The sequence below is a fragment of the Carcharodon carcharias genome, chromosome 12 (genome assembly GCF_017639515.1).
Source record: "Carcharodon carcharias isolate sCarCar2 chromosome 12, sCarCar2.pri, whole genome shotgun sequence".
NCBI lineage: Eukaryota > Metazoa > Chordata > Chondrichthyes > Lamniformes > Lamnidae > Carcharodon > Carcharodon carcharias.
The window spans coordinates 68,877,764-68,904,284 of record NC_054478.1 but is presented as its reverse complement, the minus strand read 5'-3'; the positions used below and the strand labels follow the sequence as shown (position 1 = coordinate 68,904,284).

At 43.6% G+C, this 26,521-nt stretch overlaps 1 protein-coding gene across 1 annotated transcript in view; it reads left to right on the top strand.

Annotated features, from left to right (window-relative positions):
• Positions 1-26,521, top strand: part of gpd2 (glycerol-3-phosphate dehydrogenase 2 (mitochondrial)) — a 190,055-nt gene that overhangs the window by 26,976 nt on the left and 136,558 nt on the right. Inside the window, exon 2 of the mRNA XM_041201033.1 lies at positions 24,730-24,836. Coding sequence (XP_041056967.1) covers positions 24,738-24,836 — 99 coding nt within the window. The 5' untranslated portion in view covers positions 24,730-24,737. The remainder of the gene's footprint in view (positions 1-24,729; positions 24,837-26,521) is intronic.

Here is a 26,521-nt window from a genome sequence, read left to right as displayed (position 1 = left end):
CTTCTACAAGACTGCTTAATGGTGCCTAAGCAGTACAAATCCTGGGTAGCGACAACCCAACAAAACATAGCAGTAGCTGGAGATCAAAATCCACATCCTCTGTAAAAAGAATGAAGAAATTAAGAAAACGATACCAGCAACGATTTCTGCTCAGGAAAAAACCTCATTCAAGAAGCAGGAAGCTGAGAAAATTCACCAAAAAATCTCCAAAGACAGATGATCCTTACATCAGAAATTAAGGCAGAAGTTAAGCTCAAGTTAAAGTCTCCACTGGATCCCTGTGGAAGCAGCTTCAATAAAGCAGAGCTAGCAGAAAGCAGCCTGCAGGATGAGATACAACCTTTTTAAAATTCCAGGAAAGCCAGGCTGGTGAACTATTTCTTTTAAAAATCAGTCAGACAGAAACCTCAGTTGCACGTTCATTGCTAGCCTGACCTCCGGCTCAGCGCCGCCTCCACATGGCCCTCGAGTCCGGAGCACAGCAAAAGAAAAGAAAACATTGAGTACACAGAAACCCACATTTAAGCGAAAGCCTAAGTACCTCACAAAATTTTTGTCCTTCTGACTAGCAGACTTCTTCCCTCCCGACCTGGATCCAACCCGCAGCAGGCCACTGCCATTCAACTGACCCACAATCACGACCTGACCGCGGCTATTTTGCAGTATCTTCCTCCTCATGACCCGTTGCTGCCATTTGAAAAGAAGCACCAAAAGTGCAAAGTGTGCAAAAATCTTCCCCTCAGCAATACTGGCAGCGCCATTTTGAAATCCTCCGATCTCTTAAACACTTTAAAATTTTTCAACCATGGATCGTTGCCATCCCCAACGTATGTTACCAATGACCCGGACCAATCTCACAATTGGAGTTAAGGAGAAAAAGGCTCCTCAGATGTAGCACAGCTGGAGGAGTAAACAGAAAGTCAGGGGCAGAACACTGCTTTATTCAGTTGAGCCGATTGCAGATGATATCATTGCCAGGCAAGCCATAGATGAATCATCTGTTAAGTTTGAAGATGCTTTAAAATCTTTTGGCCACTTTTTCAACCTGTGATCCAACAAGATCTTGGAACACGTCAAATTTAACAGGAGAGACCAGCAGCCCGGGGAGCTTGTCTATTCCTTTATCAATTACCTCTGTCACATGGCAGAAGGATGCAAATACGGAGAACTGAAATCAGAACTCATCTGAGACAGAATCGTGGTGGGTGCCATGGATGAATCACTCTCTGACCTTCTCCAAGCCAAGGAAGACCACCTATCGACAAGGCTGTCCTGCTAGTCAGGCTGTCCAAGCTGTGAGACAAACATCGGACCATTCTTAGACGTGAGAGTGCTTCATGGGGGAGAAGCCACACCTTGGTCCACCACATCCGGCCACAGCAGCATAGAGACTGTCTGAGCCAGGGTAAGCCAACCTGCAATTGCCCTGCCAAATGACTGTGCCAGTGTTGCAGGGAAAAGTGCACCCACAGGGAGGACCAATGTCTGGCTAGTGCTGCTAAATACTTCCACTGTCACAAACGGAAACGCTTCAGGCCATGCCAGTCCTGCCTCCCGCACCATGCAGACAATCCGAGAGCCATCCACGAAGTTGGGGCCACCGACCCAGAAGATACACAGCTCTTCTTCCTGGGTGACATCAGATGATGTGGCTCTTCCTTCTGGAACATGGACATCTCAGTAAATGGCCTTCTAACCAATTTTAAGTTAGATTCCGACAGCGGAGTGACCGTCTTAACGGATGAACACCCGTGGCTCCAAGGCCCCTGAATCCAAACCAAACACACCCTAATCTCCAGTGCAGGGGGTAGACCAAATCCCAATCATTGAAATGATTCAGGAGCCATTAAAGTACAGCAGCAAACAGATCACTGAAGTTAGGTAAGTTGTGCAACATCAGCCCTGCCCTTTTCATTCCTCAGTAGAAACACCTGCATAGCTCTCGACATGTTTCAACCGGCAGAAGATGTGAAGATAACCACGGTCCCACGCAGCCATTGACATGTCCTCCCGAAAACCCAACTACGAAGCATCAACCCAGTGTTGACTTTGTTTATAACCTCTGTTCCCTTTTTGCAGTGCAAGTCTGTTCTTCTCCTTTTCATATCCCTGAACCGAACCAAGGGCCAGACCAACCCACAGCGTAGAAGGTTACCACAGCAGCCCCAGCGGAGGTGACGCCAGAGCCAGAACGACTTCCAGAAGAGCCCCTGTCTCCACCAACGACCACAGTGCTGTTGGTTGAGATGATGATCTACACACGGCCCCAGCAACTTCTAGCCAGTGTGATGAAAATACAAAGTCCACTGGAACCAGGTAGCAGCCGGATGCAAACACTACTCAACAAAGGTGAGCTGCTTCTACAATCTTCCATCTACAAGACAGCTCCCCCTCAATCCCAGAAGCCTTGTAGACACTGGAAAAGATGAAAGAAGAAGAAGGGACAAAACTGACAACCGGACAGATACCACTCTTGTTCTTCCAAAAAGAAATGACCACCATTCAAGGTACCAGAGTACTGCCTCAGCACTCCGACCGACCAAGTGTGGTGCAATACTCGCTAACGGACAAAGCACATGAAGCCATGCCTGCACTGGGCTCCACCCAACGATCCTTCACCAAGATCAACAGCCCCTAGATCCTACCACTCCCCTGACCGGATGACAAATGCGACATGGCAGGGCTCCATACCATCTCAAACCCTGATTTCAAAGACTTGAAAGGAGGAGATGGGGTAGCATGAACTCTGTTAATGCATGCTGTTAATGTTGTAATATTAATCACTAAGTAGTTTAGAGTTACAGTTATATTTCCAACACTGAAGTTAAGTAACAAGCCTTATGACAATACAAGACTTGATTCAAATTGTAAGTAACTATTCTCAGTCCAAATTTAGGGGATAAAGACTTAGGGGAAGATGTACATTAAGGATCCAGTACATTAAGGATTAACCTGGGACTGAATACAGTACTGCCCACCAGTGATGTAAGGAGGCATCTGACCTAGAGCTTAGGTCAGCAGTCTGGAGCTAGTTAACAACATGTAAGGACATGCCAAGGAGTCCCCTCCATACCTCTACCCTCTATTGTAAATACATACATATTTCAGTAATGGTAATAGAGGTATCTTGATAACTTCTACAAGACTGCTTAATGGTGTTTAAGCAGTACAACCATGGGTAGCGACAACCCAACAAAACAATTGCTAGCGATTAGAACTGTATCACCCATTGAGCAAAGGCCCGAGGAGAGAAAAAGAATGTTGATCAAAAATAATATACGTTGTATAAAATATTTTACATTTGTATTTCAAAATCACTATCCTATTAAACAAAGTGGGGGAAATAAGTTGGGAAAGTGGGTTTACAAAATATGAATCTTGCAGAAAGGTCCTCTCATTGCTGGACTAAACTGATGTGCTGTGGGGTTAGCACTTCATTCCCTAGTTATACAGTACTTTAGTTTTGACCATGTGGTTTTCGTATTGCATTGAAGTATTGTGATACCTGTGATGAAGGAATTTTTTCCGTTTGTTTAGTGTGTTACTAGTCACTGCTCATAGCGATCAGCCAGATTTATGGATTAAATTCTTAGCCAAAACTATTCATGTTTAGCATACTTTTATTCCATCAATTTATGCTACAGCCATTGCTTCAATCTACAATCTGACATCAGAACAAAGCTGAGTAAGACTCCCTGGAGGAGTCTTAACTTCATTCAGATGTCAGGTTGAATCTGATTTGGAGTCATTTTGGTGCTTTGCACTTAATTCACACTGCACACTTAGTGTCAGTGGAAAACTGTTTTGGCTTCTCACTTCCGCTAAATTTGTGGTGTGTGGTTGCTTAGTGCTTGTTGGGAGGCAGGAAAAATCATTTGTTAAGGGGGAGAAGGAAGAATGCAAATGTAATGGGATTGCTTGCTTCAGTGTTGTGCACTAGCACTTCAGTTGAACAGTGCTAAGTGCTGGCAATTATACATTTGAATTTAAGTTTTCGACATTCTGTAACATTTTAAGACCTACTTTTTTATCAGTATCAATGAAGTTGACGCATCCCACGGGGGAGCACCTTGGATGCTATGTCGACAGTTTTAGTGGTACAAGAAATGTTCACTGATCAGCTGTTTAAATAATCACTTTGCTGCTGAACTGCTCAGTTGCCACCTTCAGATGTCATGATCGTTAAACTGTCAGGGTTACTTAGGGACCTACCCGATTTTTTCATTATAGCTGACTTTCACTATAGTACTTAGTAGGATAATTTCAGCAAACCTGTGTTTCCAGCATTGGCAGACAGTGCAAGCCAAGGAATACAGCAGATCTGTATTCCACACAATTCTTCACTGTAACTTCATGGCTTGATATATCCCTCATTCTGCCATTACAATCAAACCACTTGAGAAACCCTGGTTCAGTAAGGAGTATAGAAAGGTGTGCCAGGAGAATCCAGGTGTAACTAAAAATGAGGTACCAACCTCATGAAGCAACAACACAGGACTACATGCATGCTAAACAGCAGAAAGCTCATGCTATAGACAGAGCTAAGCAATCCCACATCCAGCCGACCAGATCAGGGCTCTGCAGTCTAGCCACATTGAGCAGTGAAAGGTAGCAAGCAATCGTACAACTAATGGGAGGAGGAGGCTGAACGAGCATCCCATCCTAAATGATGGGGTAGCTCATCATGTCAATACAAAGACAAGGCTGAAGTATTTTCAGCCCATTTCAGCTAAAAGTAATGAATGAATGATCCATCTTTGCCTCTTCTGACCAGCTGGTTAGAAGGCCTGCCTCTGTTTACTGGGACAGTGGCCTAGTTGCGTTCACGGGTTGTTAAGCCCTCTAATTCTCAGATCTCCTGAGTTCCTCAGGGTAGTGTCCTAGGCCCAGCCATCTTCAGCTGCTATATCAATGACCTTCCTTCCATCATAAGGTCAGAAGTGGGGATGTTCGCTGATGATTGCATGATGTTCAGCACCATTTGCAACTCCTCAGGTACTGAAGCAGTCCATGTCCAAATGCGGGAAGATCTGGACAACATTCAGGCTTGGGCTGATAAGTTACAAGTTATATTCGCACCACAGAAGTGCCAGGCAATGACCATTTCCAACAAGGGTGGGATTTTCAGATACAGTCACGGGCGGGACCCACCGCGGGTGAGGCAGCACCCCAGCCAGAAGCCCATTGACTTGCGGCGGGATCGGAAGATTGAGGTGGCAGGCGGGTGCAGAAAATCCCGCCCCAAGAATCTAACCGCCCCCCCCTTGACATTCAATGGCATTACCACCGCTGAATCCCCCCACTATCTGGATTTGGAGGTTACCATTGGCCAGAAACTGAACTGGACAAGCCATATAAATACTTTGGCTATAAGAGCAGATCAGAGGTTGGGAATTCTGCAACGAGTAACTCACCTCCTGACTCCCCAAAGCCTGTCTGCCATCTACAATGCACAAGTCAGGAGTGTGATGGAATACTCTCCACTTGTGTGGATGAGTGCAAATCCAACAATACTCAAGAAGCTCGACATCATCCAGGACAAAGCAGCCTGCTTGATTGGCACACCATCCACCACCTCCAACATTGACTCCCTCCACCACTGACGCACAGTGGCAGCAGTGTGTACTATCTATAAGATGCACTGCAGCAACTCACCAAGACTCCTTGGGCAACACCTTCCAAACCCGAACCCTCTACCATCTAGAAGGACAAGGGCAACAGATGCATGGCAACACCACCACCTTGGAAGTGGTGAAGTTCCTCTCCAAGCCACATAGCATCCTGACATGGAATTATATAGCTGTTCCTTCACTGTCACTGGGTTAAAATCCTGGAACTCCCTCCCAAATAGCACTGTAGGTGTACCTACATCACATGGACTGCAGCGGTTCAAGAAAATCAGCCAACACCATCTTCTCAAGGGCAATTAGGGATGGGCAATAAATGCTGGCTCAGCCAGCATCATCCACATCCTGTGAATGAATTAAAAATAAATCCCCCATGCCCCCCATATCTCCCATGCCCCATTCATATCTCCCTGGCGAGCTGTTAAGTGTTTCAAGGTGGGCCTTCACCCCCATTTGGGGAGGTAGTCCCACCTTCAAGAAAACACTTGCCAGTCTTCAGCCACTTTGAGACACTCCACATGAGATCAGGAAAACAGCTGAGGACACTCAATGTGGCAAAGGCTGTGGGCCGCAACAACACCCTGGCTGTTATATTGAAGACTTGTGTTCCAGAATTAGCTGTGCCTCTAGCCAAGCTGTTCCAGTACAGCTACAGCACTAGCATCTACCTGACAAAGTGGAAAATTGTTGAAGTAAGTACTAGAAATCTGAATAAAAACAGAAACTGCTGGACATACTCAGCTGCCTGGCAACATCTGTGGAGAGAGAGAAACAGTTAACATTTCAGGTCATATGAAATCTGCTAAGTATTTCCAGCATTTTCAGGTTTTATTACCATCTGGGACAAAGCTTGATTGGTACTTCCTCTACCACTGCCGCCAAGTGGCAGAAGTGTGTACCATCTGCATGATTCACTTCAGCAACTCTCCAAGGCTTCCTTTGATAGCACCTCCAAAATCTATGAGCTCTACCACCTTGAAGAACAAAAATAAGGCATGAGAACATCACAATGTGCAAGTTGTCCTCAAAGTCACACACACTGATGACTTCAAGCTATATCGTTGTTACCTCATTGTCACTGGGTCAAAACCCTGAAACTTTGTTCCTGTCAGCACTGTAGGTGTACCTCTGCCACATGGCTTCCAGGTGTTCAATGAGGCAGCTCACTACTACCTTCTCAATGGACAGTAAATATTGGTCTTGTCAGTAATGCCCACATACCGTGAATGATTTTTAAAAAGTTAAAAATACTGCAGGGCTCAAGATTGGGAATACTGACTAACTTAATTTACCTGAATATCTCTTGGCCGCTTTGCTAAATGGATGCATGTAATGACAACACTAATCCTGAGTAGAATTGAAATGATTGCGTAATTCCCCTGTCAATCACTCCTGGAGCCCACTTTCCTGTAGATGACTGGGGTTGATTTTATGCACATATTTTACATTGTGTAACTCCAATATCTTGCAGGACAGATAATTGTGCTTTAATTGATACATTGTTACTGCTTTTGTCATGAGTTCTGAATGTTGTAGTTTGTAGAGGCTCTTTATAGCAAAACGTCTGGAGACTTTTGCTCAGATTTTTGTCCCTGGGTCAGGTGTGCCGAGTCGGGAGATTTCCTGGCTCGGTGAACCTGACATTTAAAAGTGGTCACCTGCAGGTTGGATTTTCAGTAGGAGGTTGGGGGGAAGGTGAACTGAGACAGGAGTTGGGACGGGTGACCCTAGAATGAATGTGGAGGCTGCCAGGTGCACAAGGCCTACCTCTGTGCTCCAGCACTGTGTTTAAAAAAAAACTAAAAATACCCCTCCAGCTCTCACCTCTCACCACCCCCTCACATATTCCCTATGCCCCATCCATGCCAACCTATACCAACCCATAACTCCCACCTACTGCCATGACCCCTCATACTGCTTATGCCAGCCCTTACCCTCCACCCATACCCCATGGCCCCTCACCCACTATGCCAGCCCACGTCCCTCTACCCAGACCCCACAGCCCCTCATACCCCCCTGCCAGTCCATACCCTCTACCCACCCCCCAATGGCTCTTCATACCCCCATGCCAACTTAGTGCCAACTCACCACCCTTTGTCCTTACCCCTTCCATGCCAGCTCCAGAGACCTTGAAACCTTTGGCACTTCCTGGAGAGCTGGACAGTTCTTTGCCAGTTTGACTGTTCCTGGACAGCGTGACAATTCCTGGACAGCTTGACAGTTCTAATGTGTTTGTGCGTAAAAAGTGCATAATCATGTTTAATTCTAAAAATCTCAAAGGGTGCGTTACCTCTCCTGAAGGGTTTGTTACCTCTCCCAAAGCAGTCTGAGGACCGTATCCAAAAGGGTACATTATCTCTCCAAAGGGGTACCCTAGCTATCCAAAGAATCCATGAAGTTCAAACCTCCTCTTACCTGGTTTGCTCTGTGCACTCTGGGATTCACGCACCTAGGGTTCAAAAATCGTAAGTCAGTGGAGGCAGCTGGTGATTTAAATGGCCAGCTGCTCTTGCGAATCGCATATATATGAATTCTGGCCCGACTCCAGTCCCCCCCCCGCAAAGATCAGAAATGCCCGGTTTGGGGGTGAGACAGAATTTTCACCTGTTTCTGGGATTTTCACAATGATGGAGAGGCTCTCCATCCTGGTGAAAATCTGGGTCTTTATTTAATCTGCTGTTAGCTTGCTGAATAAATAAATAAAACGGACCATTGGCTATGAGTCATGCAGTAAGCCCTGCTTCGCTTCCAAATCACTGCCTGACCCAATGGTGTCATTAGACACTCTGGGCCAAATTTTGTACCCACTAAGGTGGTGAGATGTAAAATTAAGCACAATGCAACAGACACCGCTCTGGTGTCTGCCCGTTTTGCCCTGCTGCAGTATTATCCCTGGTGTGGGAGGCGTATGTGGCCTGCCCATCTGTGGGCTAATTAGGCCCTTAAGTGGCCAATTAATGGCCATTTCAGGGTCTCTTCTGGCCCCCTGCTGATATTTTTCCCATGATGGGTGCTGCTGAGACTGCTGGAGCTTCTGGCCAATCAAAATGGCTGGCAGCTCTCGAGTGTGGAACTTCCTCCCACTGAGGGACTGAAGTCCTGCTCTTATTTTGTTTAGCTAGCCCCGAGCATGTCCTAGCTGAGGGGTGCGCATCTTTCTGGCATGACCACCACCACCCCCCATCCCTCCCATAAAATCCAGCCCATTAACTCTGTTTCTCTCTGCACAGATGTAGCCAGACCTGCTGAGCATTCCCAGTATTTTCTGTTTGTATTTGAGTATTGGATCCAGTGTCCTTGGTTTGCTGGGGCTAAAGGATCTGGGTTGCATGCTTTATTCGAGGCGACTGCATTGGCATAGAGACAGAGAACATCAGGAGGTTGTTAGAATAAACACATGCTGTTTATTTACAATCTAATTCTACAACTGTACTTATGTATTCACAACATAAAAACTCTGTCTTCACTCCTCGGTGACTAACCCAAGACACTCTCACATAGAGGTAGCTCATGCTACTCTGCTATTGGACAATAAGATCATGTGACCTTACATTACAATACTTGTTTTAAAGGTATATTACATCTCAATTTACTACATTGAGATTTCCAGCAGTCACAGTATTTTGCATTTTGACAAACTTTAATATGGTTTAAAAAAAACCCATTGTGCTGATTGTACTGGAATCTGGCCCTTCACATGAAAGCGCCAATGCTACCGGATCAAAATAATGAGGATGGGGTGTTTTTGACGATTGCAGTTGTTTGAGAATGGCTTTTGAGTTGATTTCCTTTTGCATACGGGCACTTGTAGGGATGTTTTAAATATTAAAATATGTTTTATTTGCCAAGAAACTGACTGGTGTACATCGATGAAACAAGCAAAAGGTTTAGTATAGACTTTTTAAAAAATCATTTTCAGTGATTTTAAAATGAGGTTACTTGCAGGTGGATGACGAGATTTATTAAAAATAGTCATTTGTGATAACTCTATAAAATTGTACTGGGTTACCACTTATTAATACATCAGTGAATATATTTTAATGTGGAAGAAAATAAAACAAACATGCTCTATTATGTTGCCTTATTGTTCTGGTTCTTGGAAGATTTTACTTTTGAACATACAAATGTGTTTGGGTAGAAATTTGAAGCTCACCTTTTCCAGAACCGCTTCATCCAATTTAGGGTTACGGGCAATGGGCATGAGGCTGAGTACACCAACCCATCACAAGGCACACATTCACAAACACTGGGGTCAATTTACTGTAGCCAGTGTATCTAACCAGCACATCTTTGGACAGTGAGAAGAAACCAGAGCACTTGGAGGAAACGCACACAGACACAGGGAGAACATGTAAACTCCGCACAGACAAACACTCGAGGTCAGGATCGAACCCAGCTCTCTAGATCTATGAGAAAGCAGCGCTAACCACTGTGCCACCTGAAACTTGAAACTGCACTTACAAATTACAGCACAATTTGTGTCCAATCTTTTGATCGTGCCTAAAGTGGAAACTCTGTCCAATTCATTATCTAAACCACTGGATACTCATATCAGATGAGTACAAAGTTAACAAACGCGTCACGTATAGATCTTTAGTTAGTTTACTCCACGGTGATGTGTATATGCTTTAAATAAATATATTTTCCATAATATAACTCTGCATTATTGTTCTTTAAATTTTGAATGTTGAGAAGTACAATAGCAAACATCACAAATCGTAACTACTTACCAGTACAGTGGTAAGCCCTGCTTTGCCACCAACTCGCTGGCTGACACAGTGATGTCAATAGACACTCTCTGGGCTGAATTTTAGTCCTGCTAGGGATGTTGGGGTGTAAAATTAAGTGCAATGCCATAGGCACCATTCTGGTGTCTACCCATTTGCCCTGCTGCAATTTTATGCATGGTGTGGGCGGCATGTGCCCATCTGTGGGCCAATTAGGTCCTTAAGTGGCTAATTAATGGCCACCTCAGGACCTCTTCCAACCCCAGCTGACATTTTTCTCACGACGAAGGGTTTGTTCCTCCTTTATGGGCCCTCTGCCCCCTGGTCTAGCCCCTGTTACATTGGGGTACAGCTCCAGCTCCATTGGAAACTGGATGCAGTCCCAGCAGTGGCCACCATTCCTGCTCCCATTTGATGAGCCAGCAGACTTTAGAGTCGGGACTCCCCAAATGGGAGCAGAAGGCCTGCCTTGAGCACTTAACAACCCGCCAGGGAGATATGAATGGTAATCTGAGATGTAAGGGCTAGAGGGCCTAAATTTAAAATTTGTTTTTACTACAGCCCAATAAAAATGTCCATTATTCCAGACCCTATAAAGTATCAAAAGCAGAAAATACAAGCTCTATCTTGTGTAAATAAACATTGGCCAGGATTTTTGGGTCAGCGAGCAGTGGCGGAGCCCGCTCGCCGGCACGTAAAATGATGCGTAAAATGATTCAGACCTTGAGTTTGGCGGGCGCACATTGGAGCCGGCTACATGCCTGTTGAACTCTCAAAGGCCGATACAGGCCATTTAAACACCAATTAAGCTAATTAACTGAGCTGCCTGTCCAGCCTTAAGGTTGGCCGGCAGTCGAAGAGCCGATGCAGCCTTCGCATTTATCATGAAACCGCATCCGTGGGCGGGATGAGGTTTCATGAAGGCTTTTAAAGTTTAATACAAATTTTTAATAAAATTCATTGACATGTCCCAGCTCATGTGACACTGTCACATGAGGGGACGTGTCTTAAAAAATATTTTTCTGTAATAAAATTTTTAAATATCAAACTAATCTCCCTGAGGCAGCTCTGTGCCTCGGCGATTTCTGTGCTCTTTCACACGCATGCGTGAAAGAGCGCAGGCCCCGACGCAGCCTACTACTCTACCCACACAGGGAGCACACAGTGCTTCCGGGTGCATGTCATGCCGGGCGGGCCTTAATTGCCCCGTCCATGTAAAATAGCGGTGTGCGGCCAATTGCGGGAGCTCTTTAAAAATGGCGGCTGGGACCCCATTCCTGGGATTTCTGATTTTCAGGAGTGCCTTTTAAGGGTGGGGATTGGTTCAGGTTAAAAGCCCACACCCTGCACTCCCGACCTGGCCAGCTCCAATGTGGCATGTCCTGGTCCCCTGCAATTTTCATGCAGTTTGGCCATTTTTTAAAAGGGCAAGATTTTCACTTCGATGCGCGGGCGTGGCAGGTGTGCCCGGGAACGGCTTCATGCCCGCTCCCATCCAACTCCCCCGATGAAGAGAAAATCCTCCCCATTGTGAAATTGACAGAAGAGATCAGAGAGCCAGAACTGTCAATCAAACAATCTGGGGCTTGGGTGTTTCTACAGGCTAATGGATTTCTGGACTCTCAGCAAAGCCTCATTATCTATTCTTGTTTCAGAACTCAGACATCCATTAGAGAACTGAAACACCTGAGCCCGAGAGAAAACATAACTTTCCAATTTCTTAAACAAAAAAAAAAGCAATCAATGAATGACTTTTTTTTAAAGCTCTCTGCTGTCTCTATAGTGTTTTTTGATTCTATAAAGTGTATAGTGGGTGAATGGGCATGGTAGTGCCATAGCATAGAATGGAGAGCATGAGGTGCACCAGGGGTTGTTTGGGGGAATATATTGGCAAAGGAGGCATAAGGGCAGTAGGTGATGTTTGTGAAGCATTGCATGGCATGGGAGCATGAAGAGGACCTTTTGAACTTATTTTTCAAAAGGTCCTCCCATACGGACTGTGGTTCATGACACCTCTGAGGTGCTGTGAACCACAACCCTTTGAGCAGGATTTTACATTCTTCAGGCGGGCAGGCACCTGACCCGATTGGGCGTAAAATCACGCGCGATGAAGTCAGCGAGCGTCCTGACATGATCGCGCACTCTTGTGATCTTTCAGTTGGCAGGCATGTGCGAGAGTCGGCAGTGCACCCGCCAGCAATTAAGAGGCCTATTAAAGCTCTTAAACAATTAATTAAGTTGTATTTTTCACTGCTTGCTCAACCATTCGGTTGGCGGGTGGGCAAATAGGCCAGGCGGTCTTTGCATTTTTTATGAAACCACATTCAAGGGCAGGATGAGGTTTCCAACAATAAGTAAAAAACATAAAAAAAAATTTCTGCTTCATTTTAAACATTTCCCTCTTCATGTGACTGAGGAGACATGTCAGTTATTAAATCTTTATTTTCCTTTGTCCAAATCTTCAACTTCCTGAGGCAGCTCTGTGCCGTCAGGGAGCTGTCAGCGCACACTTCCCCGCGCATGCGCAGACTTCCACACTTGTCCTCTTCCTGCCCCCACCCTGGCAGTGCTGAGCATTTCAGCACACCTTCTGAGCAGCCAATGTGAAATTGTGGTCAGGGTCTGACCGCAGGTGACGGTCCGTTTTGTGGCCGTAGCCGGGCACACCTGCCACACCCACCCATCGAAGTGAAAATCTTGCCCTTTTTAAAAAATGGCCAAACTGCATGAAAATTGCAGGGGACCAGGACATGCCACATTGGAGCTGGCCAGGTCGGGAGTGCAGGGTGTGGGCTTTTGACCTGAACCAACCCCCACCCTTAAAAGGCACTCCTGAAAATCAGAAATCCCAGGAATGGGGTCCCAGCCGCCATTTTTAAAGGGCTCCCGCATCAACCCGACTTAGCGAAAATCCAGTCCAGTGTACTTCCTTAAGACTTTAGAGTACAGAAATTGTATCCATTGATGAATACACAAATATGTGTTTTATATCTCTATTTTAAAGATAGGAAATAACTGATATCTGCCACTGCAACCATTCAAATGGACTGTTTGGTTCTTAGAGACTTTTTTTAAAAAGCTTTCTTTTGCATACCTTAGTGTTACTATAGGGTTCCTTGCTTCAATAAAATGTATAGTGATTGGGCATGGAAGAGCCATAGCTTGTCATGGGGGGCTTGGGCTATAGGAGGGCTGGTGGTGTGCATGAGGTGGCATGGATGGGGTATGGGGAGTGTTTGCGGGGTGGAGTAAGGGTTGGTGGGCCATGTGTTTTAATTTTAACTGGGACGAAGTCCCACAGTACCAAGGCAGGCCTTTTAAACAGCCCGCTTCAGTATCTGGCAGCCCCTGTGGCTGCCTCCTAATTTGTTTCCCATTTCAGTTGGCTCGACTGGAGCCTGCATCCAACCTCCAAAATGAAAACCCTGTGCTGCAGGCACTTTCTCCTGAGGTGGCGGACTGAGCTGGAAATTTTTGCTGTGTGCCTAGAGGATGAAAATCTAGCCCACTATAGTAGTATTAAATAACAAAGCGGTAACTGGAGAAGGATATAGCAGTTACTTAAAGCTTTTGCTAACAATTTAATTTATAAGACAATTTAGCGAATCATTATCTAAACAACATTTAAGGAATATCTTTGGAATTCTGTTATGCGTGAGAGATCCATTTTGCGTAAAATAAATGAAGTTAAGTTTTCACACACAAAAACAAAAATTGCTGGAAAAGTTCAGCAGGGCTGGCAGCATCTGTGGAGAGAAAGACAGAGTTAACGTTTCGAATCCGTATGACTCTTCAGAACTAAAGAGAAGTAGAAATATATACTGTTTAAGGCGGGTAGGACAGGTGAAGCTGGATAGAAGGCTAGTGATAGGTGGAAGCAATCTCAGATTTCCAACATCCGCAGTATTTTATTTTTAAGTTAAGTTTTCAGTTGTGTTGTATAGAAATACTAAGGTACGTTGACACTTTGAGTGATGGTATTGCAAAATGTGACATCCAGAATTTGATTTGGCATTTCAAATGGTGAATTAATGAATGTTGGCAAATTACTGTAAAGTAAACATACTTGAAAGGAGTAGTAAGAGGCTTGCACTACCGTTTTCATTCCTGGTGTTCCCTGACTGGTGTGTGCCCAAGGTGCACCCCTAATGATGGTGTATAATGAGGTGACTTACTGGAGAATGCAGGATCTGAGCTAGTGATCACTGAAAAGGACATCCTAGGGCTTACTCCAGAATACTGGGCACCTGGAATTTTGGCACTGTTGAGTAAAAAGTAAACTGCAAATTCAGAATTTTATTTCAACTGGTGAGTTAGACTGGATACAGTTCAGTTGTACTTATAGCACTTGCGAGTTAATTGGGTCCTTGCAGTTGTAGGTTAAATTCAAAAACTTTCCAATGTGTATCGCCTGTTGCTTATTTGCATAAAATTTCAAGTTCAGAACAATAAACAACTAATTATGCACACAAATGTCTTTAATTACAGCATTCCCATGCGATCTCAATCACTAGACAGATTAAAATATCCATGTATAATTCCAAAGATAAGCTACTATGTTCATCTTTTAAAACACTTTCAACGATGAATGGGCATTGGCTGACTCCATTATTCTCACATTGGCAGTATCTTTTTCATCATTGAATGAAGAGCTTTCACAACATTTACACAGTCATAAAATAATGTACAGTGACATTTTGAAGTTAGAAATTTCTGTTTATCACACATATATGAGTTATCTATGAATTGCTGGTGCTTATCTTATGAAACAGATGCTGGCAAAAGATAAAATACTGTAGATGCTGGAAATCTTAAAAAAAAAAGAAAATGCTGGAAATACTCAGAGTGTTAGGCAGCACCAGTGAAGAGAGACAGAGGCAGAGTTAATGGGCAGGATTTTTTGGATGGCAGGGTTTCTTGTCCTATCACCTGAAGAGTCGGCAGGGAATGCATCCCCTCTGATCAAAACCAGCCCTGCTGCCATTGGCTGGAAGCAGGATTTCTGCCCCCATCTGCAGAGGAAGTTCTGTCTCTGAGAGCTGCTGGCTATCTGATTGACTGGCAGCTCTGTAGTCCCAGGATCACCACCGGGAGCAGGGGCCATTGCTGGGACTACAAGCAGTTCCATCTGTCTAAGTGCCATAGCCCACAGGTCCAGCTAGGTATGGGGTCTCATGGTGGGGCAGGAGGATGGGGCGGGGAAGGTCCCTGGTGGTAGTGAGAGGAGGGTGGGATGTTGTGATAGTGAGGCCAGATGGACGAGGGAGCAGACCCAGGGCGTGTTGTAGAGTTTTGGTTACAGTTTGGTAAGCCTGAAGAAGTCTTCGTAGTCACGCATCGGTTAACTGTAAGCCTTTATTGAGTCTTACAGCTATTTACAAACATACAGTAAGCATACAGCTAGGAGCTGTCTCCATACTTGCTGGTACATCAGGCTCTGTCCAACACTTGGCTGACCCTGGGTACAGGTTATATGCTCTCTTACATCCCTGTGTGGGTGATACTTCGTCTCACATGAACCTGATATGTGCCAGATTCTTATATGACACGGAGGAGGGGTGGAGCTGCTCGACCTGGAAAAGGGGCCAGTGATAGAGATGCGGGTGCCCCCCCGCCCCACCTCCCCACCCAAGCCCACCCTTGTTCCTGAGCAGGGTGATTTACCAGGCTTCCACACCCCACCCCACCCTGAACTCCTTCCGGCAGCCTCAAATTGTGGCTGGGGGGAAAGCTGCGCTTAAGTGGCCACTTAAGGGCCCAGTTAGGGTGATGATGGGCCAGCGGGCTGCTTCACCTCCTCCCTGTAAAATTGCGGACAGGGAGGAAGGCAGCGTGAAGACCACCTGGGGAATTTTAGGTGAACCTTCACCTGCAAACTCATCAATGGGGGAACCATAAAATTCTGCCAAATATTTCACGCCGGTGACCTTTCATAAGACAGAGGCAAGCCAAAAGGGAGTGATCAGCAACCAATGATGAAGCTGAAGGAAATTGTAGAGTTTAGCTGAGGGAAAGCCATGAGCGATTTTAGATGAGGGGGATTTTAAATGTTATGTATTAGAGGATCAGGACAAGGATATTGGAGCAGAGTTTTAGATATGTTGAAATTTATGGATTGTTACAATTCCCGTAAAGACCGATAACCTTCAAAAAGATATCTTCTAGTGGCTGACTGAAAGAATCACATGATAAGATTTCAAGTTTTAAGACTTTTACTGTAACAAACTAAAAGCAACATTGAAAAAAAACAATAATTCAGCAATCAATTATGCTCTGAACTGCAAAAAAGTTTCCCAATTTAACTTTTAAAACGACTGAGAATCCTTGTCCATGTTTATACTTTACTCTATCCCTTAAGTGGAACTTCATTTTCCAGGAACCAGCCCAAAGCTATTCTCAGCTTCCGATGGCTTATTCCCTTTTTCATTTCCAACTGGGTAACTTCTAATCCCTGAGCTAACTTTCATGGTGAGGGTTACATTGATGATCCCTCCCTCTAGCTAAAGCTAGGCCAATCTTGCAGCTTTGATTAAATCCTCAGGAACTTGGTTTCTTCCATCTGAGCTCGAACTTCCGCCCTCATTCTGCTTGATGAACGATAGAGACTGGCTGCCTTTATGTCTGTCAGATTCTTGCAGGCTGACCTGTATGTGAGGTTCAGGGATATCTTAAGAAACCTGTAAACCAATACTACAATGACTCGGTATGGACAATTCCCCTCTGAAAGCCCATCTCCAAGGCAAAACATGGACCTTGTATCCAGGTAGAAATACTGATTAACTGTCTTCTAAAGCCCCCAAATTCAGTCTTGTATCTTGAAATGAAACAGACGGTTTAAAGTATAATCCTTTATAAAACCTGACATTCTAAAAATCTCCTGTGGGCTAGATTTTCATTCTTCAGGTGGGTAGCAGGAGTTGGGAAAATTTCATAGCTGTTTCAGTACTCAAATGAATTTCTAGGCCTAGTCATCCATTAGAGTACTGAAACACCTGAACCCCAGGGAAAACATTGATTGACAACTGTGGCACACTGATCACTTCTGTCAATTGCACTATGTATATTTGCACATGATAATGCAGTTTTAAGTGCTTGCAGTTTCAGCTGTTGGTACTTTAAGAGATCTGGATGATTGACACTTTTATTGGGCTGTAGTAAAAGGTTATTTTCAAGAAAGTAAAACGTTATCAAGAATGTCTTTTTTAAAGCTTTTTTATACATCCTATTGCCATTATTTGATACAGCGCCACACACAGACTTGTGAGCAAAGCTATGGCTCATGGAAAAAAAGATAAAGTAGCAACAGGGATACAAAATTGGCTGAGTGACAGGAAACAGCGAGTAGTAGTTAATGGACTTTTTTGGGCTGGAGGAGAGTTTTCGGGGAGTTCCCCAGGGGTTACTGTTTGGACCCTTTTCTTGGGGCAGAATCTTCTGTTCGGCATGCAGAAGTGAGCCCGTTCCGACATCATCGCGCGTCATTCCAACCTTCAGTTCGGCTGGCGTGCACCTGAGTCGGCTGTGCACCCGCCGAACTGTCAAAGGCCTGTTAAGTCCATTAATAAACTAATTAAAGTGCTTGTCAAAGCTGCCTGTCCAACTTTAAGGTGGCCGGGCAGGCGAAGAGCCCAGACAGCCTTCGTATTTTTCATGGAACCTCATCCACGGGCAGGATGAGGTTTCATGAAGGGTTTATTATTTTGATTAAATGTTTAATGAAAATTCATAAACATGGCCCAGCTCAATGAGGGGACCTGTCTGAATAATTTTATTTTTTTATTTTTCACACCTTCATGACTTTTAATCTCCCTGAGGCACGGAGCTGCCTCAGGGAGATTCCTGCGCTCTTTAGCGCGCATGCACGAAAGAGTGCAGGCCCCGACTCTCCCTCCTCCCACTGCCCGCACAGGTAGCGCTGAGTGCTTCCAAGTGTGCATCATGCTGGGCGGTCCTTAATTGGCCCGCTCACCTAAAATGTCAGCGTGCAGCCGATCGCGGACGACGATTGGCTACGCGCCCGTCTGCGCCCACTCCCGTCCAATTCGCTGACAGAGAGAAAATATGAATGACCTAGTGATTGGTGTACAGCGCACAATTTCAAAATTTGTGGATGATACAAAACTTGTAAGCATTGTGAACTGTAAGGATGATAGTATAGAACTTCAGACAAGTTGGCGGAATGGGAGAATAGTTGGCAGATGAAGTTCAATTCAGAGAAATGTGAAGCAATTCATTTTGGTAGTAAGAATGTGGAGAGGAAATATAAATGAAGGGTACAACTCTAAAAGGGTTGTAGGAACAGAGGGAGCTGCATGTATTTGTGCATATGTCATTCAAGGTGGCAGGACAGATTGAGAGAGCAGTTAACAATGCATACAATATCACTATAGGCTTTATTAATTTGGGCATACAGTACAAGAGCAAGGTGGTTATAAAGAATAAAAGTAAAATACTGCGGACACTGGAAATCTGAAACAAAAACAGAAAATGCTGGAAAAACTCAGCAGGTCTAACAGCATCTGTGGAGAGAAAAAAAAGAGTTAACGTTTCGAGTCCGTATGACTTTTTCAGAGCTCTGAAGAAGAGTCATACAGAATGGAAATGCTAACTATTGTTTTTTTTTCTCTCCACAAATGCTGTTAGACCTGCTGAGTTTTTCCAGCATTTTCTGTTTTTGTTGTGGTTATGTAGAACTTGTATAAGACAATATTTCGGCTTCAGCTAGAGTATTGCGTCCAGTTCTTGGCACTGTACTTTAGGAAGAATGTGAAGACCTTGGAGAGAGTACAGGAAAGATTCATAAGACTGGTTGCAGGGATAAAAAACTTCAGTTACAAAGATAGATTGGAGAAGTTAGAACAAAGAAAAGTACAGCACAGGAACAGGCCCTTCGGCCCTCCAAGCCTGCGCCGATCATATTGCCCATCAACTAAAACATTTTGCACTTCCGGGGTCCATATCCCTCTATTCCCATCCTATTCATGTATTTGTCAAGCTGCCTCTTAAACACCACTATCGTACCTGCTTCCACCACCTCCTCTGGCAGCGAATTCCAGACACTCACTACCCTCTGCATAAAAAAGTTGTCCCGCACATCACCTTTATAGTTTTCTCCTCTCACCTTAAATCTATGTCCCCTAGTAATTGACTCTTCCACCCTGGGAAAAAGCTTCTGACTATCTACTCTGTCCATGCCACTCATCATTTTGTAAACTTCTTTCAAGTCGCCCCTCAATCTCCGTTGCTCTAGTGAGAACAATCCGAGTTTCTCCAATCTCTCCTCATAGCTAATAACCTCCAGACCAGGCAACATTCTGGTAAACCTCCTCTGCACCCTCTCCAATGCCTCCATATTCTTCTGGTACTGTGGCAACCAGAATTGCACACAATATTCCAAGTGTGGCCTAACCGTGGTTCTATACAGCTGCAGCATGACTTCCCGGTTTTTATACTCAATGAAGGCAAGCGTGCCGTATGCCTTCCTGACTACCTTATCCACCTGCGTTACCACTTTCAGTGACCTGTGGATCTATACACCCAGATCCCTCTGCCCGTCAATGCACTTAATGGTTCTGCCATTCATTATATAATTCCTGCCTGTATTAGACCTTCCAAAATGTATTACTTCGCATTTGTCCGGATTAAACTCCATCTGCCATTTCTCTGCCCAAGTCTCCAACCGATCTATATCCCATTGTATCCTTTGACAATCCTCTTCACTATCTGCAACTCTTCCAACCTTAGTGTCATCTGCAAACTTACTAATTAGCCCAGTTACATTTTCCTCCAAATCATTTATGTATACCACAAACAGCAAAGGTCCCAGCACTGATCACTGCGGAACTCCACTAGTCACAGCTCTCCATTCTGAAAAGCACCCTTCTACTGCTACCCTCTGTCTTGTATGACCAAGCCAATTCTGTATCCATCCTGCCAGCTCACCTCTGATCCCCTGCGACTTTACCTTCTGTACCAGTCTGCCATGAGGGACCTTGTCAAAGGCCTTATTGAAATCCATGTATATAACATCCACTGCCCTTCCATCGTCGATCATCTTTGTCACTTCCTTGAAAAACGAGATCAAGTTAGTGAGACACGACCTCCCCTTCACAAAACCATGCTGCCTCTCACTAATATGCCCATTTGCTTCCAAATGGTAGTAAATCCTGTCACGAAGAATCTTCTCCAATAATTTCCCTACCACTGATGTAAGGCTCACCGGCCTGTAATTTCCTGGATTATCCCTGCTACCCTTCTTAAACAATGGAACAACGTTGGCCATTCTCCAGTCCTCTGGGACCTCACCCGTAGCCAGTGAGGTTATAAAGATTTCTGTCAAGGCCCCAGCAATCTCCTCCCTTGCCTCCCTCAGAATTCTGGGGTAGATCCCATCTGGCCCTGGGGACTTATCCACCTTAATATTCTTCAAGACGCCTAACACCTCTTTTTTGATCTCAACATGATCCAGGCTATCCACACACTCTTCCCTAGATAAATCGACTGCTAAGTCCTTCTTTTTGGTGAATACTGATGAGAAGTATTCATTTAGTATCTCTCCCATTTCTTCTGGCTCCACACACAGATTCCCACCTCTATCCCTGAGTGGGCCTACCCTTTTTTTTACATATGTATAAAAGGCCTTGGGAGTTTCCTTAATCTTGTTTGCCAGTGACTTTTCATGACCCCTTTTAGCCCTCCCGACTCCTTGCTTAAGTTTCTTCCTACTTTCTTTGTATTCTCCACAGGCTTCATCTGTTCCCAGCCTACTAGCCCTTACGAATGCTTCCTCTTTCTTTTTGACCAATCTCACAATATCCTTCGTTATCCAAGGTTCCTGAAACTTGCCATGCTTATCCTTCATCCTAGCAGGAACATGCTGGTCCTGAATTCTTATCAGCTGACGTTTGAAAGCCCCCCACGTCAGTTGTTGATTTGCCCTCAAACATCCGCCTCCGATCTAGATTCCTCAGTTCCTCCCTAATATTATTATAACTAGCCTTTCCCCAATTAAGCACCTTAACCCGAGGACTCCTGTTTTCCTTATCCACCAGTACCTTGAAACCTACGGAATAATGGTCACTTTTCCCGAATTAGGACTGTTTTCCTTGGAGAACGGAAGACTGAGAGGAGATTTGATATAGGTATTCAAAATTATGGCGGGGTCTGGACAGAACAGATTGGGAGAAACTGTTCCCAGTTGTGAAACGATCGTGAACGAGAGGGCACAGATTTAAAGTAATATGTAAAAGAAGCAAAAGCGATATAAGAAAAAGCTTTTTAATTCAGCAATTGGTTAAGGCCTGTTGTGCACTACCTGAGAGTGTGATGGAGGCAGGTTCAATCAAGGCACTCAAAAGGGAATTGGGCTGTTATTTGAAAAGGAAGAATGTGCAGGGTTATGGGAAGAAGGTGGGTGAATGGCACCACGTGAATTGCTTATTCGGACAGCTGGTGCAGACACAACGGACTGAATGGCCTCCTCCTGCATTGTAACAATTCTATGATTCTATAGGGTTCATTGGTTGTATGCAGCATATAGAGGGTGAATGGGCATGAAAGTGGCATAGCTTGGCATGGGGGGCATGAGGAGGACCTTTTGAACTTACCTTTCAAAAAGTTCCCTCATGCTTATCATGGTTCACGATACCTCTGAAATGCAGTGAACTATGACTCTATGAAAAGCTGACTGAAAATTGCAGAGGACCAGGACATGCCTATCCCTGCAATGGAGTCAGCCAGGTCGGGAGTGCAGAGTGCAAGCTTTTGACCCGAACCAGCCTACACCCTTAAAAGGCACTCCTGAAAAGCAGAAACCCCAAAAATGGGGTCAGGAATCCCAGAAATAGGTCCTCACCACTATTTTCATCCCTCAACAAAGTTTCCCCGACTCTATTAATATCCAGTTCTGTTAGCCCTGGAGGCTAACAGTCTACCCGCAGTCATCACAGCTGCCCTTGCCAATGTCCAAAGTTGTGAACATCTTGCACCTTCTTCCCGGTAAAACAACCTGGGCCCTCCTGTAGCCTTTAACAACCAAGCTACCCAAGCTTGTTGTCAGGCAGAATTCAGAACAGGTGACATGATCTTCTTCTTTCCTCCATTTTACTCTAATTTAAAGAGACAGTCCCAAAACATAACAATCTTACAAGCTTCACAGCTGTAACAGGAGAATGGAAGATGGGAGACCTGTAAGATGTCCAGAGGTTAGAAAGACAAAGATAAGAATTCCAGTAATGAAGAGGCAGAGAAAAGTCTGAGGTGGGCAGTGGAACAAAGGTGGAGGTTAATGGTCTGGCTGACGGATGGATGTAGGGTTTAAAGTTCACCCCAGGATCAAAGAGAATGGAAAGAAAATTGGGGTGTTTGGTTCAGCCTGAGAAAATGGCCAATAGAATTACTGACAAGGGAGTAGAATTTGTGTCCGCTACTAATTTAGCTCTTCATATAAACAATTGCCTCTTTTTTTATCTAAACACATACATGACTTAAATATGTTTTTAATATACATAAAAGGAAAGTTTAACAATTCAATTATAACACATGGAGCTTTAATAATTCAGTACACCATTTTAAATCACTGCTCTTTATTACAGACTTTTTGAAAATAAATTAAGTCATAGATGAATTTTCACTTTTACAACCTGTCTGATTTTCATTTCAATAACTTCAGTGGGGCGTAAAGCAGGTGACAATTGACTAACAGCCATTGTTTGCCAGGCAATATGAGGGAAGATTTACACCACTGAGAAGCAAGATCAGAAACCAAACTTACTACTTTTCTGCTTTGCTTGATAGGCATTTTGTATTTTAGAGTTTGTATAAAATCTAGTTTTGTCTTGTTTCCCCAAGTAGGATGCCGGTGAGCTTAACCCTTTTAAGGATTTCTATGTCATTGATAAACCTGATACCAATTAAACCTGATACCAGTTATGATATCTATCAAGAAGATACATTTTTGTCCCTTCTGTTGACCAAAATAAACTAACGGTATTATAGTACGCTTAATTTTGCTTTCTTCACTGATCTGACTATAAGAATGCTGTTCACGCAATAAATGTATTTTGCCAAGGAATTGAGGATGAGTTGGAATTGAGGATGAGTTGGGAAATCTGAAGGGGAGACTACGTGCTGGGACCATCAATTAACAGGACTGTTTTCAATTCCGGTCCATAGAGCACATATGAATGCATTATTAATATCCAATCATACTTGCTCAGATCAGAATGAAAAATTCTTTCATTTACCTGTTTCTATCATCTTTTCCCACCTTATAATCAAACAAATTGTACAAGGTCCTCATTCAGTAATTTAAATCTCTGTAAGCCCCCTATTCTCAAATGAGCTTTGAAATGTGGTTTGAGCTGTTGTGATGCGTCATTTTCCACAATCAGTGTAATTAATGTTTTGGAAAAATATACTTGCTTTGGTTAATCTTCAGTAATTTTGAAAGTTACATTCACATTGAAGATTGTTTCAGCAGCAGCCTAGGTGAAGCTTTGATATTACTCCAGAACATTCAGAATTTAATTTCTGGTGGATGGAGTTTAAGATGTTAAAATGAGAAGCAGGTACAGTGTTTCTACAGTTAGGTAGGTTCTGTTCAATAGAGCTTGCTATATCCTGATTCCTTGCTCTGTATTTTGCAGCTAGGTAAGTAAATGCTCATGAATGCTGCATATAATGTTATTTTTAATCTTATTATACTCCAAGCATCTATGGTTACTAAAGTTGTTGTTAAGGTAATATAAAAGTGGATTATACATATATAGTGTACTAGTCCATAAAGTGCAACTTTACAAATATCACAAGTCAATCAAATTGTGTAAATATATATTAATCTTTGTAGGAGTGACCTTTGAAAACTTTATATAGTACAATTGAATGTGTCAGGGTCTTAAATGTCCTCCAGAATACAGGATCTTGCTGTTTGTATTCGTTTGAAAATAACATGTCCTCCTAGGTGAATGGTTAATAATTGGATGAAACTTAGTATGTGTCTCATACACGAACAGGGCTGCATAATAATACATTCATACAAATGTACTATATGCAAAAGGAAAAAGCAACTACTATCTGATATATATTTTTACTCTTGAGATAGTTATTTCTTATGATACAAGGCATTGACTTATAGACCTCAGTTACTAGTTGCATATGTACAAAAATATTCAGCAGTGGGTTTTCATTACTTGGTTTATTTCCTATGCATGAAAGGTCAGTAACTTATATCCTAATGCTACAATGTAATAATTTTCAATACAGGCATATTCTGCCTCATGATTTTTCTATCTATGCATCACAGTTGCAGCAACTTATGTGAAACTTGTTTGAAAAAGAATTCTGGTGAAACTTCTTTTTGTAATGTTGTATTACAGAAAAGGAGATGACATTTCGAAAGATTGCCGGCGGAACAATTGTTCTTGGGGGTAGTACCCTGACGATTTTAGGCCTCTCCCACATAGTAGACTACTGCTCAAATCGGGTAAGCTTTCCTTTATATGTTCTACAAATACTCAAAAGCTCATAAGCTTGGGCCTTGTTTGTTTATGCATGTGTGTGTGTGTCTGTGCCTGTGTGTGTATGTGCATGTACAATAAATTCTAATAAATGTGTGTGTATATCACACACACACACCCCTATATGTGTAACTTGCCTGCTTTTGAGTAGCAGTCTTTTTAAGAACTGTTGGTTAGGCTTCTCAATAGGTAGGCAGATACGGTGTGGCACATGGAGCAGAATTTTACGCAAAATTCTGCCCAAGGTGTCTATTTTCCTTCCTATATGCAACAGTTTACACATGTCTGAATTAAACTGTAATTTAACTGCCATGAACAGGTCTTGTGCCACTCATCCATTGCTAGATTTTATGCTCTCAGCAAGGGTAAACTCTCTTGGCAAGCCTTTTGTGCCCCAGTGAACTATTTAAACTCCTGTTCCTTCTGGCCCACAAGGAAACAATACATTTAAAAAAAAGCTTCTTGACAGTCTCCTTGACCTTACTCACTTTTACTTGTTGCCAGCTTTCTCTGGCAAATGAGCACTGGTGAATCCTGGTACAATGTATTAAAATTGTATCCAAGTTCTATTTCCATCATTAGACTGACTTTTTTGTTTGCATATTTGAGGCTTTTGCTTGCCTGTGGCGAGGTCATCATGTTACCCAAAACATTCCAGTTAAGCTAATGTGTGTGAATGCAGTGGAGGGAAGGACGTTGCTCCTATTTAAACACCCAACATGCCCCATTATCTTTAGATGTCCATGTTAAAATCAGCCATAAAGTCTCTGAAGATTGATTTGGTAAAATGAACTTCTTGAGTCTGAGATTTCCCATAACCTCTGGGTGGTAAATCTGGTGGCTCTGGCTTTAATTCTCCTTGTCTGAAGACCCAGTGTTCTGTGCCACATCATTGTCCTCCAAGTTGAATTCAGTGAATAACAGTTCATTTGCAGAAGCAAAAAGGATATTAATGCACTAGTTTCTTGGAGGTAAACCATTGCTGGTGTAACCAACTCTACAGGTAGCTGACACTTCTAAAATAGTAGCAACTATCTTGGCTTTATATGCTCTGTTGGTCCAGGCTATCTTGTGAAGTTGGGATGGGAGAACAAATTTTATGCCAAAACAGACATCTTAATTTCTTTGAAAAATTGTTTGACAGGAATAAACAACTCAGCTGCTGAAAAATATGGTAATGTTAGCGCTTTGTTCCATTTATTGGTGTAGGGCAAAGATTTGTGTGGGAAAAATTGATTTCAATTCATGGGGCACTGATACTTACTAGGGAAAGAGGGAACTGTTCTGTCGGGACAGGCTTCACATGAACTGTGCTGGGGATAGTGTCCTGGCGAATTAAATAGATCGGACTGTAGATAGGGCTTGAAACTAAATAGTGGGAGGGGAGGGGCAGGAAGGTGGTTTCAAGTGAGGGAAATTTAGAAAGTTAAAGGGAAAAGACAAGGCAATATTAGTAACAAGAGAGATGAATTGATGGCACAGTTGGAATAAATGGGTATGATCTGATAGCCATTTCAAGACGTCGGCAGAGATTTTCTGCTCCCGATTGTGCTGGGCATCATGGCTGGCCCGAGACCTAAATCTCATGAGGAGACACAAAACCGGTTTTATGACGATGTAAAATGAGGAAATGTTTATGCTCTTCAGCCGT